This window comes from Misgurnus anguillicaudatus, chromosome 4 (assembly GCF_027580225.2).
Source record: "Misgurnus anguillicaudatus chromosome 4, ASM2758022v2, whole genome shotgun sequence".
Taxonomy (NCBI): domain Eukaryota; kingdom Metazoa; phylum Chordata; class Actinopteri; order Cypriniformes; family Cobitidae; genus Misgurnus; species Misgurnus anguillicaudatus.
Genome location: NC_073340.2, coordinates 13460406 through 13477786, shown reverse-complemented (window position 1 = coordinate 13477786; position 17381 = coordinate 13460406). Strand labels below are relative to the sequence as shown.

Genomic DNA, 17381 nt, shown 5'->3' with positions numbered 1-17381 from the left:
TTTAGAGGTTCCACTGGATGTCTGGTCCATCAAGGGTCAGCAGATGGCACAAATCACGCACTGCACTCCTTCTGTAAGTCTTTTTATTTCTGGCAATCATCGTGAGGAGATTGTGTTGTACATCCTTCATGCCTCGCTCTCACCCGTTATTTTAGGGCATGCATGGTTGGCACAACACAATCCCCACGTTGATTGGCAACTCAATGTCATTTTAGCTTGGTCTCAGTCTTGTCATGTGTCTTGTCTTGGTTCTGCTGTTTCGGGTTCTGTTTCTTCTCTCCCTCAGGTTTCGGCGGTTGATTTGACCGGGGTTCCGGCGGAATATGCCGATATCGGTCAGGTTTTCAGTAAAGCCCGGGCCACCTCCCTTCCTCCCCACCGGCCATACGACTGTTCTATTGAACTTCTCCCAGACACTTCTCCGCCTAAGGGTAGACTTTATTCTTTGTCTGGTCCGGAGAGAGAGGCTATGGACCGTTATATTAGCGATGCCCTTCGTGCAGGTCTCATTCGTCCCTCCACCTCTCCCGCAGGGGCGGGGTTTTTCTTTGTTAAAAAGAAGGACGGCTCCCTACGTCCCTGTATTGATTATAGGGGTTTGAATGACATTACTGTTAAGAATAGGTACCCTCTTCCTTTAATGTCTTCTGCTTTTGAGCTTTTGCAGGGAGCGCGGTTCTTCACTAAGCTAGATTTGCGCAACGCCTATCATCTATTGCGCATAAGAGAGGGCGATGAGTGGAAGACAGCATTTAATACCCCTACTGGTCACTTTGAGTACTGCGTTCTTCCTTTCGGGCTTTGTAACGCTCCGTCTGTCTTCCAGACTTTGGTTAATGATGTGCTGAGAGACATGATTAACAAATTTGTCTTTGTGTACATTGATGATATTCTCATCTTTTCTTCCTCCATGCAGGAACACACTCAGCATGTCCGCCGAGTCTTACGCCGTTTGCTTGAAAACAAGTTATATGTGAAGGCGGAGAAGTGCGAGTTTCATAAGAGGTCAGTTTCGTTTCTGGGTTTTGTGATAGCCGAGGGTGAGATACGTCCCGATCCAGATAAGGTCAGAGCGGTGGCTAAGTGGCCTGTCCCCGACTCTCGTAAGGCATTACTGCGTTTCTTAGGGTTCGCCAATTTTTACCGGCGATTCATTAGAAACTTTGGTCGGATTGCTCAACCCCTTACGGCTCTCACCTCCACTAAGGAGAGGTTTGTCTGGGGAAAGGAGGCTCAGGAAGCCTTTGATAATTTAAAGTACCGGTTTATCACTGCTCCTGTTCTTTCTATTCCAGATCCTACCTCCCAGTTCATTGTTGAGGTGGATGCTTCTGATGTCGGGGTTGGTGCTGTTCTGTCTCAGCGATCTCGTAAGGATGGCAAGGTGCACCCTTGCGCCTTTTTCTCACACCGGCTTAACCCTGCGGAACGGAACTATGACATAGGTAATCGGGAGCTGCTGGCCGTCAGATTGGCTTTGGGTGAGTGGCGTCACTGGTTGGAGGGGACCTCGGAACCCTTTCTGGTCTGGACGGATCATAAAAATTTAGAGTATATCCGTTCAGCCAGAAGGTTAACGTCTCGCCAGGCTCGCTGGGCACTTTTCTTTGACCGGTTTAACTTCGTCCTCTCGTACCGGCCTGGTTCAAAGAACACTAAACCCGATGCTCTCTCTCGCTTGTTCGATGTTTCCGATTCGGGCAGAGACGAAACCATTCTCCCGAAAGGGCGAGTGGTGGGCGCTCTGCGTTGGGGCATCGAACAGCGGGTGAGAGAGGCCGGACGAGAGGGGGAAGTGCCAGAGGGGTGCCCAGCGGGTCTGCTTTGGGTTCCGAAATCGCTCCGTTCCGAGGTCATCCGGTGGGGTCACGAATCCAAATTAGTCTGTCATCCTGGGGTTCGGAGATCGTTGGCTGCCGTCCGTCAGCGATTTTGGTGGCCCTCTATGGGTTCCGATGTCAGACAGTTTGTGTTAGCCTGTCAGGTTTGTGCCCGCAATAAGGCTTCTCATCAAGCCCCAGTAGGTCTGCTTAAGCCCTTATCTGTCCCTTCCCGTCCCTGGTCTCATATAGCCATTGATTTTGTTACCAATTTACCCAATTCTAGAGGTAACACTGTAATTTTGACCATTGTCGATCGCTTCTCTAAGGCAGCGCATTTTGTCCCTCTGCCCAAGCTTCCTTCTGCCAAGGAGACGGCTCAGATTATGATAGAACACGTCTTTCGCTTACATGGTCTGCCTTCTGACGTAGTTTCTGATAGGGGTCCTCAATTTATCTCCCGTTTTTGGCAAGAGTTCTGTAGACAGATCGGCTCCACAGCCAGCTTGTCTTCAGGTTATCACCCACAGACCAACGGGCAATGTGAACGGGCTAACCAGGATCTTGGTCGTGCGCTCCGCTGTCTGACATCTCAGTATCCGAGCTCTTGGTGCCAACAGTTACCCTGGGTAGAATACGCACATAACTCTCTTCCTGTTTCTTCCCATAAGATGTCTCCGTTTGAGGCTTCCATGGGGTTTCAGCCCCCTCTTTTCCCAGATCAGGAACTCGATGCGGTGGTCCCGTCTGCGCTAGCCTTTGTTCAACGTTGCAGACGCACCTGGAGAAGGGCTAGAGATACATTACTCAGGACCTCCAGACGCACCAAAGCCGCGGCTGATCGTCACCGTAGACCCGCGCCCCGTTTTATCTGTGGGCAAAAGGTATGGCTTTCTTCCAAGGATCTGTCTCTCCGAGGGCCATCTCGTAAGCTGGCACCTCGATTCCTTGGGCCATACAGTATTGAAAAGGTTATTAACCCGGTGACAGTTAAGCTCAGATTGCCTCCTGCTCTCGGTCGAGTTCACCCAGTTTTTCATGTGTCTAAACTGAAGCCTGTTTTCTTTTCTCCCTTTAACCCTGTCCCTTCTGCTCCCACCCCTCCCACCCCGCAGCTTCTGGACGGTGCCCCAGTTTATACGGTTAAATCCCTTTTAGATGTGCGTCGGCGGGGCAGGGGTTTTCAGTATTTGGTAGATTGGGAGGGTTATGGTCCGGAGGAGAGGTGTTGGGTACCGGCCCGGGACATCTTGGATCCTGACCTGATTGTGGACTTCCGTCGGCGACAAGGTGAGCCCTCCCATGGACCGCCTGGGGGCGGTCGTGGGGGGGGGTCCTGTCGTGACTTTGGTTTTTGATACTGCTGTATATGTTCTCGCCATTACTAGCATTGCTAGTTTCCAGTCTTGTCTTGTGTCGATTTCTTGTTTGGATTTATTCATGACATTTGTGCTATCTGCTGTCCAGGATTTATCGCTGGGATTCTGTTTATTCCCTCGGCTCTCTGGACTGTTTCTCTGCTGCCTGTTACAGACTGTCTTCAACCTCAGTTGGATTTACAGACTGGTCTATTACTTAACTGCAGAGGCTCATCGCGGCATTGTCGCTGTCCACCGGAGAGGTCCTTCATCACTGGAGCTGTCCAGCTGCTCTCATCTGTTTCTCTAACGCTCTCTCTCTCTCCCTCTGCCCGCCGCAGGATTTACCCCCTGTCCCAGTGGCTTCCGTGACGCGGCGCTCACGGAAGCGGTCTACGCACCATACCCCGTATCGGGGTCTTCATACTCTCTCCCACCGTTCGTCTGTCTGGCCGGAGCCCGAACGTGTGTGGTTCATCGATGCGGTGCCAGTGTGTGATCTCCACCCCAGCCGTCTGCCTTGGTGTGGCTTTGAGCCCAGACGTGCTTTTGACATTTTCCTCTCATTATCATTTAAATAAAGTCTTCTGTTATCTGCACTGGGATCTTCTGTTTTCATTGTCTGACAAACATAAGTTCATGATTTGTTAATGTATGATTAGGTCATGACTTTACTTGAGGGGGCACATAATTATGAACTACTCATAAACTAACATAAATTAATGACTTGTTAATGTATTATTGTGTAGGCCCTACACAATGACTTTTCTTGGAGGGGTACATTGTTAAAAAGTTATCAATTACACATTCTATACAAATTCAGCTCATCAAAATCCTAATTTTTGGTGGTTTTAAAGGAGAGGAGCAAATGTGAAAATTGGTCAGAAATTTGGAAGGGGTAATAATGGCTTAAAAGAAGAACAAGACAGATACTGTATGTGCATTTTGATAATAAGACGAGCCAGTTCACACAATAACCATCGTCTGTAGGCTAACACTGATTTAAATTTAGAAAGAATAGCGTCTTTCACTCTTAATGGCAGCAGTGGAACTAATTTTAATTATTAATCCATAATTGCACATTTAATGATTAAGGTTAACTGTAAATGTTGCAAGACATCCAGTGCCATTCAATGTTTTTAGCTCAGCTGCAGGAGCAAATGTATAAACAGTTTTGCATTACAAACCTAAACATTTTGCATTAACAAAAGTTATTTTCGTTCTTCTAGAGAGCTTGTTTGATATGTGGTATGCAAAGTGTTAATTAATGCATTAACTAACAAACATGTATTAATGTGTAGTTAAGGTGGGTGTAATTCATGCATGAATTCATATGACTCATAACATAGTTACGGTTAGTTATTGATTAGTAAATAGCTTAACTCATCATTAGTTCATATTAAACTGATTATTAATGTATGTATTAGTACATGATTATTCATGTACTGTTATTGTAAAGTGTTACCCTACTGAAAGCGCTTGCTTGAAATTTTGCTGCCAAATGAGGCTCAACAAGCTGTTAAATCCAAGGGTTCACTTACATTTTCCTCCAGCACTATGTATGTTTAATGGGGGTTCTCAAAAAAGAAACAAGAAACTAAAATTATTTGTGTGTTGTCAGCTTATGCACATTGTGTTTGTCTATTGTTGTGACCTAGATGAGGATCAGATCACATTTGATGGCAAATCAACCAGTTTATTCATAAGGGTTCACATACTTTTTCTTGCCAATGTATGATGCAAAAACTATTTTTTAAATTATTCTGCTATAGATTAATCGCGATTAATCGTTATGCATCCATCCCTATTGTCAAGCATATGAAAGTGTTTAATGACAAGCTAAAATTTACAACACACGTGCAGGTACACACTTTACAACATCAGGAGAATCAGATCTTTTCTGTCTGCATATGATATGCAGCTTCTAGTCACATTAATGCTGTGACATGATGAATCAGATCTCTATTAATATTCAACAGACTACATTGAGACCACACTGACCCGAGCAAAACACATTTCATGGTGACGTGAACACTTTAAGCTCCAGCTTTCTAATCCTTACGAATCAGAAGCTGCTATAAATGGCAGATAAAGAGTTTAACATCCCTCACAGCCCCTATACATTTAAATATCTGATTCACATTTATGATGAATGCTATGGGTGGGTGATAAACCCAACCGGTAGAGCTTTTGGACTATCGTCTCTATCAAGGTTACACGTCACATTGCTGAGTGTGTTTTCACGAAAATGTAATGTTTGTACACGTATTTAAGCACATCAGTTTTAAAACAAGTGATTCTAAGCCATTTAAACAAATACAACAGAGCTAAATGCGCACGCTGTTTCTGTGTGAGAGGAGCGCGCAAGCCGCATTTCCTTATTTCATCACTGTCTGTTTCTCTTCAGTAATCTTGAGTTTTGTTTGTATTTGTCTTCTTTTCATGCTTGTATAAGTTTTTTGTGAGAATTATGAAAATTCTATGGCATGTAAGATTTTTAATATAGAAAAAAAATCGTATTAAAAGATAAAGAAAACTCTATCGTGATACATATCGTTATCATGATAGAAAATAAATCCTATCATGATATAAGATTTTGGTCTTATCGCCCACCCCTATTGAATGCAATGCAGTATTGTGGTCTTGTTGATACAGCACTGGCAGCTCATGGCATCTGCTCACCAAGTGTTGTTTACATGCTTGGAGTATCAACACATAATGCTTTGGATCTACTGTGACATTATCTATTTGCCCATTTGTATAAGGCAACAAGTTATAAGAACATCAAATGACAGCAAATGTCTTAACAAACCATTGTTATTATTATTTATATTATTATAATTATTACAACATATGACTCAAGTGGAACAAAATAAACTCATGGTCAGGGACTCTTGGGTTGTCTAATTTCTGTCTTCATGTACATGTATGCACATCTGTTGCGAGGGCTGAGTAATGATGAACAAGATACCAGATTTTTATTCACATCTCCCTAGATGATCATTTCCACATCTCACTGAGGTACATCTGAGCATTTTCAAATAATCTCCTTAGGATGAGAAAGAAAAGACCTGTTCCCTGATAGTCAGAAGATAGTGATGTTCACAGCAGGTGTTTTTTACGGTTCATGTCTCCTGACTCACTTGAACTGATTGTTAAAACAGATTTTAGACTAAAGCTCTTGTTATTAGTGATGCTTGCTTTAGTACAGTATTAAAAGTGCTTATGTGCTATTGCATCTAAATCATCAGATAATTTCCACTAATGTGGGAGGAAAAGTTCATATAGACTTCTACTGAAGCAGAGATCTGAGGCCTGTCTAGACAAGGCCTGTCTCCACATCGTGGAGATAAAACTAAAACAAATAAACAGTAGCTGAGTTTCCATTGGAAAATGGACTGCATTTATATAGCGCTTTTAAAGCAACACTAAAGAACTCTGGCTCTTTGCTCCCCCTACAGGTTAGAAGCGTAATTGTTCATTACCACTGTCGTAAATACTGCAGCATAGCTGGCTCTGATTGGATTGTAGGTCTGCCGTAAAGCAAGTTTTTGTAGTTTTCACTCGAACTACAGGACCACTACCCGACGGTTGGAAACTTCTTTAGTGCGGTTTTGGCCGATAGAGGGCTGCAAAGCGAATGTGAAAGTGCCATTCACCCTGTTTTGTGTGGATGAACCACTGAAACTTTTTTGGAAACGTTATTTTAAGGTAAAAAAAACTCTTTGGTGTTGCTTTAACAGACATATGGCCATCCAAAGCGCTTTACAATTGTGCCTCACATTCACCCATTCACTCAGTCATTGCAAGGCAAGCAAGGCACCATCCAGCTCGTTGGGAGCAGCTGGGGTTGTCTTGCTCAAGGACACCTCGACACTTGGTCAGGTGGAACTGGGGATTGAACCACCAACCTTCCGATTTGTAGACAACCTACATGAGCCACTGCCGCCCCATTATTCTTTAAATTGTGCAAATTGACATTGCAAATTTATAATACAAAAAACTGCAATGTAAACAGTTTATACATATGTACATATTTTCAGCTACAGGCGAAAGAAAGTATAAGTGTTGATTTTGGTCAAAATTCCATAAAAATAAGTACATTAAGACCATGTCTACCGTTTCCAGTTCTCTAAATAGTTTTTGGTTTTGTGTGTGCTAAATCTATACATTTTTCCAGTGATTTAAAGGTATGGATGCTGTGATTTTGGTTTGAACCCTCAAAATACAAACACATGTCTGTCATGTTTTGTCTGATTCCAACAAATCATACATTGTTTTGAAGTTTACTCATTTTGGAAAATTTGTTCATTCCGACTCAATTTGCCAGCACGGGTCACATATTTTTAGGGTCACCTGATGTACATAAGTAACATAATCATTATTTGAAAATGACGTGGTATGTATTAAAACCTCACAGAAACACATTAACAGGGCTCAACAGAAAGGACTGCCCTGTGGCCCAGGCCAAGCGTGAGAAATGTTCGGGACAGTAAAAAGTATCGTCACTTGCCTGATCGGGCCAGTGCTTTACCCTCAGTCACTAAAATATTTTTTCATCAATGTATATTATTTAACATCTCGAAAGCAAACATTTACTTAAAACATTACGAAAGAAACAATTCAATATTTTGCACAATTTGCTGTCGGTTTAGGTAAAGCAGAAAAGTTGGGAGCCTGTTTTCGTTGGAACTTGTTTGTTGTATATGTATGCAATTCATTGACTTTTGAATTACTTTTTTTCAATATGTGACACTGACATGGAGCCAGTGAAAAAAATTATTTGCGTTGAGCCCTGCATTAAGTTTAATGGGCTTTTCTTGGCATTAATGTTTTGATAACACTCCTACGTCTCCTTCGGTTAAAAAAACTGGCAAGTGCGGTGGATGTGATATTAGTAAACCTACCAACATCAGTCGACCTGATGTTTGGAATGACATATTGCAAGAGGAAAAACTAAGTTTTAGTCCCATATCACTGGTTAGTAGAAATGCTGTCATTTCACAAAAGTTTTTATTGACATTTAGAAAATCATGTTTTGCACAAATCTGTAATGGAAACGCAGCAGATGTTTAGTTTACATAGCACATAATGTTGCCACCATCTCTTAGAAAACAAACATAATTATCTAAACAAGATTAAAAGATTTGTTGTTTGATTCTAAAAACAGCAGCCAGAGCATTTTATCACCTTTTGAATTTCATGAAACTCTCAACATCATAAGAGTGGGTTCACTGTTCCTTTAAGAGCAGTTCCTCTTTGGCTAAGTGCAATTGAATGATCTGTTTCTTTTTACAAATTAAAAGTGAAAAGGAAACACTGTCTGGCAATAGTAGCCGCTGTAATGTCTAATGTTATTATGACTGCATGCAAATCTCATGTATAATATCAGACTCTGTTTTATCAGACATCACTGAGGGTCTAACAAAGCACCCAGCCGTGTCTTTGAAAGGCCCACACCTGAATCAAACAGTCTTAACTGCTGGCCTGAAACATGAGAATGCTGGAGGGATTCTCAAACAAGCAAAAAAAAAACAAGCAAAAAAAAAGTTTGCCAATGGGGTAAAACAATTTACTTTTATATTTTTTGTCTAGGAACTATAGACTTATTTTCTTAGGTATACATCTTGATTTAAGATTTTTTAGATATTTGTACTAAAAAAACAAGACAAAAATACACTGTAAAAATTTCTGTAGAAATTACAGTACTACTGGGTGTTACTGGCAACTAGCTGCCAGTAACTTACTGTAGATTTTACATTTATGTTATTTACTGGCAACAGTTTGTTCAAAGTTAAATGAACGTGAAACATTTTAGTCTTTATCTTCTACAGTAAGTTACTGGCAACCAGCTGCATAATTACAGCAAATGTTTTACAGGGTACGAAGTAAGAAAGTCATTTTTTTGCAGTGTGTGAACAGATTATTCTCTGCTTATTCATTTATAAACAAAGTCTTCCATAAGCCTTTTCTTGTTTAAATACAGAGACATCAAGTATATCTTGGGAAAGTGTAAACATTTGCTCAGGAGAAGGTCATTAATTATTCGTATCTTATTGTACATCAACAGTAAGATTGAGGGAGGTACGACACTGACTGAGGATTGTGGGAGTTGAGAATGAACAAACAGTAAAAAATGGCTGAAACGGTTAGGTATGCGAGAGTAATGTTTGTAAAGGGAGCTGAAATGTTTGTGGGGGTTTTAACTTTCATTAACAATAATTCAGATTACCATTTTCTTTTACTATTATAGAATCTTAAGAAAGAAAAGATCAAATGAAAGAAGTCACAATGCATTGCCTCGAGCAAACAGATGAACGCTCAGCAACTCATTCATCTCTTTAAATAAACGTGTGCCTCAAAGAGAAATGGCTGAGATATACTGATTTGTTCTTAAGCTTTATCCAAAACAAAAGCACAACTGCACTTCATAAACTTTCTCCATCTGAGGCACAAAATGACTGTGCAGGTCTGGAAACAGAGTCTGATCCTCTGTCTGTTTGTGGGGTTCCCATCTCAGTCCTGTCCCAACCTGCAGGCTGGCAGGTCCATTTGAGCCGGGAAAGATGAGGAATTCTCAGCATTCCACAGGGTCACAGCTCTGGAAGAACCAATCACAGAGCAGACTACAGCAGCAGCTGAATGAATGGCCCGTATGAGGTCTACTGTAAATTTGTTTTGTGCCTTGAGGTGCTGCAACCCTTAAAAAGGTCTCAATCTGGGATATCAAAAGCTCAAAAGTCTATTTGGCTAAAGGTCTGTATAGAGTCAATTGCTGGATTATGTTCACTTTTTCACTGATAAACAGTTAGTCTTTTCTAGTATTTTTGTCTTGTTTTCAGTAAAAATATCTAAAAATTCTCAAATTAAGATGCTTTTTCTTGATGAGCAAAACATCCCAAAAAATAAGTCTAGTTTTTAGAGCATGTGTTTTGTGCATAAAACAAAAATTTCTGCCAATGACGTAAACACATTTTTCGAATTTTTCTTGAATTTAGTAGTGTTTAAGAAAAATTTTCAAGATTTTTTGCTTACCCCATTGGCAGATTATTATTATTATTTGCTTGTTTTATGCACAAAATCACTTTTTGCAGTGTAATAACTGTACAAACTTTTTACTTTAGTCTATAAAAAACTCATCTCATGTTTTACACGTCACTGTTTGTTATTAAAATCAAAATTTCATTTGTACATTTGTTTAATGTTGTTGTATATTTAAATAATTTTTACTTTACTATCATAACACATTCTCATTAAGTGCGTATAAATAGCACCTAGTGTGAAAAGTCGTGCAATACATACACCAAATGTAATTTTTGCGTGCATATGATACGCCAGTCCTGGCTCATGTTTTTGTGTCGTTTTATGTATTGGTGGTTTGTAATTTTTTTCTGTGTTTTAAACCATTGTTGCTTGGGTTTGGGGTTAGATTTGGGATTTGCTTTAGAATGTGATTTAATATATAGCTTTCATCATGTTTTTGTCTATTTTTAAACCATGGTCGCATGGAGTTTGGGTTAGAATTGTTAGGGTTAGTCCTTAACTTAGCACATCTTGTGTTGTCCCTTTTATTTATTTGAACTCAAAACGAATGAAATGACCCATGTGTTAAAGGTGCAGTGTGTAATTTTTATAAGGATCTTTTGACAGAAATGCAAAATAATATACAAAACTATATTATCAGGGGTGTATAAAGACCTTTTATAATGAACCGTTATGCGTTTATTACCTTAGAACGAGACTTTTTTATCTACATACACCGAGGATCTCCTTACATGGAAGCCATTTTGTGCTGCCATTTTTTTACAGGAGCCCTTAAAGGAAATTTGTTCACTAAGTTGTCTCCGGCGATGACGTGTTTGTCCGGTGGCGGCTACCGTAGCTTCTATGTGTTTCAAAAGCGAGGGGTGAGCCGTGGACTAAGCCGTTGGTTGCAATTCGCAATCTCACCACTAGATGTCGCTAAAATTTACACACTGCACCTTTAAATAGGATAACACAAAACAATGTGTTAAAATTAACACATCCTTTCTTAGAGTGTACCAGGAACAATAATAAGGTTGCTGCTATGCATAATGTAAAATTTCTTATTTTGAAGTGACATACTGTGTGACCCTGACAGTAAAGTTCACAGTTAAATGTCATCAGCTCACAGATCGTGCAGTTTTTACATGTAAAGCTTTGTATTAACCCACAGCTGGGTCTGCTTACGTTCATCTATAGCCCTCTTGACAGAACTTCTAATGTTTTATATCTTTATATACCAGGGTCCCCATCTGCCTTAAAGTAATGGACACACTCACTATGACATGTGGCCCTCTCTCCGGTTTTAGTGCCTGGACAATATCAGAATTCCCGGAGGCAAAACATCGATCCAGTCCTTCAACGATAACAATGCATTAAGTGCTGAATTTATAACCATCTAATGTACCGGAAAGATCAGAAAAGAAGTGATTACTATAAATAGAGAGTCATTGACAAAAACATGCAACCAATAAGATTCCTGAAGTTCCTTTAGTGACTGTAGATGAAACTGTATGATAGGCTAATGAGGGAAACTCCCTAGCACATTAGATGAGTAGTCCACTTAACTTAGGTACAATTGATTTTCTCACCACAGCGAGTGCTGACCTGTACTTGTGTTGCTAATTCTGGTAGCACACAGCAGCATGAAGGCAGAGGAGCTACTGACAACAGGTTATACCAGCACAGGATATAAGGGCTTGAAAATGCTCGGTCTTACAAAACCCGATATGAACCGTGCACTTCAGCTGATCACAGAAAAAATCTTAAAACTATATCCTAAAGAACAGAATATGTCTTCCTTGAATAAAAGCACATTGATTTACCAGTCCTGTAATCTGCTGTCTGTGTTGTATTCTTCATTTAAATGACCTCAACTCAGATCAAAAACCTGATTCATTTAAACCAATCGGTTCGTTCAGCAGTAGGCTGCTGTCCATTAAATGAATGCCTGTTATATTAAACAGATATTGCTTACAATATTGTCACAGTTTTACTTCTAAACAAATTATCTTGCAGATAAATGATGTTTAAGATACAAATGCTTTGCAAATCGGTTCCTCTGAATCGTTTAAAAAAGAATCGCTTGTCATGAATGATATGAGATCCGTACACAGTTTTGGACACGATTACTTCTTCACTGCAGGTGCGAAACAGATTTTATTCTGATAGATGTAGCTACATTGTTATTCATTTAATAAATACATAAAAGCAGCACCGTGAGGTAAAAACAGCAGGATTGTCGGGTACTTACAGGTTTTGTTTGGTGTTTTTGGTCTGTTTGTGTAAAGCCACTGAAAAGCCGAAGAAACTCCCTTTATTTTTTCCCTCTTTGATGATCGGAAACTGGACGTCAATGTTAAATCCGACAATCGATTCAATCGCGTAAATCACAAATACACACAAGCGTAACTTCTGACAAGCCATACTTTAATCTCAATCTCTCTCTCTCTCTCTCTCTCTCTCTCTCTCTCTCTCTCTCTCTCTCTCTCGCTAATATGAAAATGTTGTCAATCACATGCCATAGAGACGCGATTTAGACTCAAGCTTTGAGCTCCACACACCGGACTGAGTACAGACATCTGATTAGAGAGATCTGAAATACAACAGAAGCCAGGGGTCTCCCGCTCGCTCTCTCTTGCTCGCTCGCTCGCTCACTCTCTCTCTTGCGCGCGCACGCGGGCTCTCTCACAAGCACACACCTGTTGCTATGCTGCACATAACCCTTACGGCAAAAAATATTTTGAAGGATACAAAAAAGGGCAAACAAATATATATGTGCTGAAATATATTCTGAAATGTTTTAAAAAATATATTTTTTCACCAAAAAATATGTTTGGCCAGTTGTATTTTATACACACTTTTATATTTTATACTAGGAAAAATATATATTTTTTGTATACATGGGTTGTAAAATTTGAAATGTATTTGTTGCCCCTGAAATAAATTTTGAAATAAATGTTAATACATGAAGTTTAAAACTTATATTTTCCAATTCAATAATATATTTAATTAAGCTTTATTTTTTACAAAATGTATTTTGCAGATATTTAATATATTTCGTTTTTTTTGCCATATAGGAAGATTTTTTCTAAGTTTTGTTATTCAGGTTTGGCATCAGCTGAGTTTTTCGCTATAGTTACAATCATCTGCTAAATACATCAGTGTAAAATATATCAAAGCTGTTAATAAATAGTTTTTATTCTTGGTTAATAAATAATGTTTAATATTAAAATAACGAATAACTTTTTTGCATACAGGTAACAACAGTGAGATTATGCGTAACTATCATGTTATAAATGTATCAATAAATACAAAAACAAAAATATTCATATGAACTACATTCATATTTCTTACTGTATAATTTACAAGCAGTTTGTTTGTTTAGAGTCTCATAAGAATCTGACTCTTGACTTTCTCAGATGAGCTGAAATCCACAGCACTGCCATGATAAGAGACAAATCTATTAGGTCATACTGACTGACTTATTAAAGGAAAACACCACCGTTTTTCAATATTTTAATATGTTCTTACCTCAACTTAGACGAATTAATACATACCTATCTTTTTTCAATGCGTGCACTTTTAGTCTTTGTGCAGCGCCTCGTGAATGTGTAGGCATTTGGCCTGTCCCCATTCATTCCTATGGCTCCAAACAGGAAAGAATTTAGAAGCCACCAAACACTTCCATGTTTTCCCTATAAAAGACTGTTACATGAGTAGTTACACGAGTAATGGTAGCACAAAACTTTTGTTTGGAGCCATAGGAATGAATGGGGCTAGGCTAAATGCTAACACATTCAAGAAGCGCTGTACAAAGAGTAAAAGTGCACGCATTGAAAAAAGATAGGTATGTATTAATTCGTCTAAGTTGAGGTAAGAACATAGCAAAATATTGAAAAACAGTGTTTTCCTTTAAGATAATATTTATTTACTGCCCTTTTCAGAATAGTTTCACAGTATATTTGTCTGCTTGGGTATATAATGACTTTGTGAAGTCTTGGTTTCTTGTGTCATTAAACGTTAACTTTCACTCTGATGTTAAACCTGTGTTTCACCTCCCAGAAGGAGGTGCTGAAAGTTTGTAGGGAGAATTCACCATCTGAAATAAAAACAGCTTTGTAGATAAAAGATCACAGGGAAATTATAGAGTGTCTCAGCTTCTGTGACGGGGAGGATGGATCCAGGTCATGTTGAAACCTTGAAGGAGATAAAGGATTAAAAAATATTTCACAGGAAATGTTTGAAGCTAATTTTTTATTCTATGCAGAAGAGTCTGCTTGAATTGTGCTTTTAAATTCATCCTTTCAGGGAAATACAGAACATAAATACAGCATGTAGTTAAAACAAATTGGTTTTGTAAGTCAATTCAACTGACCATTTTAAGTTTGACCTGTGATAAGTTGACATATCGTAACTTATAAAAACAAGTTAAAATTGTTCAACTTAATTTTTTAAGTTAAAGTAACATAAAATATATGTTGATTTGACTAAAATGCTGCAATAGAAATGGAATAGCAAAGTTGCTTACATTCAAGCAACATGTCACACCAGCAGCTACTATATTCATATCAAATATCCTAAATAATGTGCTATAAAAAATTGTTGGGTTATTGTTAAACTAGCGTCGGGTCATAAAGGGACAAACCCAGTCGTTGGGTAAAATTAACATAAAATGTCTGTATTTGACCCAACAATGGGTTAATATCCAAGATTTTTTGTTAAAACAACCCAGATTACATCAGATTACAACCTAATGGTGCTGGTGGGTTTGTCACTTTTTGATCCAATGCTGGGTTAAAATAGCCCATGATTTTTTTAGTGTGTGTTGTTTATTGAGACCTCAGAAATCAGACAAATTTTTGTCTGGTAGAAGATAAATGCAAAAACTTCTCAAACACCAACATTGAACAATGGATCATCGGCTGGAACCAGAATATCTCAGGCATGAGGTCCTTTGACTGTAGGACTAACCTAACCTACTAGCTACCACACAGAATACCCTAGCAACCCCCAAAGTCCCAGCATTGTTGTGTCAACTTTTGATAAAGAGAATTTAAAAGTCTTCTAAGTTTTAATGACTGTTTCTCTGTAGACAGGATTTCCACAGGAATGATCTGCCGTAGCACTTCCTTTGTGTTTGTAAGTAAAGCATACAGGCTAAGAAAATAATCTCGAGTGTAGTTTAAATCACACCTGCCATAAGAGATGAAACACGCACACACACACATGCGTATACGCACATGCACACACGCACGCACACACACACACACACACACACACACACACACACACACACACACACACACACACACACACACACACACACACACACACACACACACACTAAGCCTATTCAAGAAGTCACACAAATATTACTGTTGCCCATGACAAGAACAAATTTACATATGTATGACAGAGCTGTGTGTGAATGTTACACAGCAAAAACAATCTAGCAATGCAAATTGTTGGCAGTGATGCAAAGTTGAAAAATTAATCTGAATATTTAAATGAGACCAACAAACCATTAAGCAGGCACTTAAGGCAGTGTGGTTATGTACAATCCGGTGACAATAGAAGAAGTTGGTCGTGTTTATTTCCCAGGACCTGACCCTGAGTAAACCAACACCAGTCTGACTTTCGACAGAGAACAAAGACCTGTGGTGTCCTGGAGTTCAGAGAGAAATGAGACCTCAGTCCAACCACTCATGAGCATCTGCCAATAGCAACCCTTTTATAGGATTATTTACTCACCCTTTTTTCTCAAAAGAAATTTTGTTCTTACATAAAATCCAACTCCAGATTAGACAATTAAAAAAGTAACATAAAATTTGTCCATTTGCCCATACTCTATAAGTCTTCTTGAGAGCTTTGTGTGAGGAATAAATACAATGTTAGTGTTTATTGGCTAAAAATCCTTATTTCTACTGTACCTCTGAAATCACATTATGTACATTTGTAAATGATAAAGGCATTTCATTGCTAAAAAGCAACATTATTTTGTGTATTTGACGTGTTTGCGTGGTTTATGGTAAAAAAAAATATTTTCTACATACCGTACATTTTTGTAGCTCAAGATTTCACACTCTTCCTGAAACGCACAGATTTTAAAAGCTCTGTGTCCCTGATTGGCCAGCTTATCTGTATGTCATTGGCCTGAATATCTCTGACGTCAGCTGGAAACGTGACGCTCCTTACAATGTTTCAAAGATTCCTTCACAATGCAAATCTAACATGAGCTAACTTACTGTGAGTCCAAGAGGTAGGAATTATAATAATGTCGATCTTGTCTACATCACCAATCCTAGGAAGTAAATTGTTGCCTACAATCCGTGTGTTTGTTGTAGTCCAAGAAAAGAGATTTATGTTGGAGATGATAACTCGTGCGTCGTTTACTGTGGGGTATGAACTTTTTGCATATCATTAACATGTACTAATACACACTTACACACCAAAGGAAAAAAACGTGAATTGGCCAATAGGTGCTCTTAATAAAGGGTGGTTTAATGCTATTTTATGCATTCTGACTTATTAACACAGTTTAAGAGTTGTAACCCTCATGCTTAACATAAGCAAAGTGTCAAAAAAGCAGTTGATCTTGTAACAGAGTATTTCACGCCTCCTTTTTCCTACAATTTTCGGAAAGTTTTTTTCGAATGGGGGTATCCGTTACGACTGATTGACCCCATATTCGTTTTATGGGCCTTTACCCCCAGAAAAGCACGGCTGCCCTGCACATCAAGTGAGAGCGAGAACGCGCATTAGCGTTGCTCCGTCGAGTAGAAGTCACCGGTAGGCTATCACTGCACAGCACGCAACAACTTTGATTCAGCAAGATAGTTCAACAAAAGAAGTGTATTTTTGGATGTAAGGAGAAGAAAACCTTATTTAAGTATCCCTGTCTTAAGGCAACAGTGGATGCAGTTCGTTTTTCCCGGACAGCAACGTAATTGCTAAATGAGTTTGTTTGTTCCCTGGCTGCATTTCGGAGAGGACTGCTATACAAACAAGGATCAGTTTGACAGCAGATTTTTCACTTGTTTACAACGGTTGGAGCGCGGTCAAAACTTTAAAAGACCCCGTTTAGGAGTCTCAACCACAGGCGTAAGTAAATCAAAATCTCACGTGTTTTGTTTGCGATCCCACATACATGTAATGTAAACAACAGCAAACATTTTTT

At 39.3% G+C, this 17381-nt stretch overlaps 1 protein-coding gene across 1 annotated transcript in view; it reads right to left on the bottom strand.

Moving 5' to 3' along the window:
• itga3b (integrin, alpha 3b) overlaps positions 1 to 12848 on the bottom strand; it is a 43985-nt gene extending 31137 nt beyond the window's left edge. The window contains exon 1 of the mRNA XM_055176674.2: positions 12456 to 12848. Coding sequence (XP_055032649.2) covers positions 12456 to 12628 — 173 coding nt within the window. The 5' untranslated portion in view covers positions 12629 to 12848. The remainder of the gene's footprint in view (positions 1 to 12455) is intronic.
• Positions 12849 to 17381: the final 4533 nt, after the last annotated feature.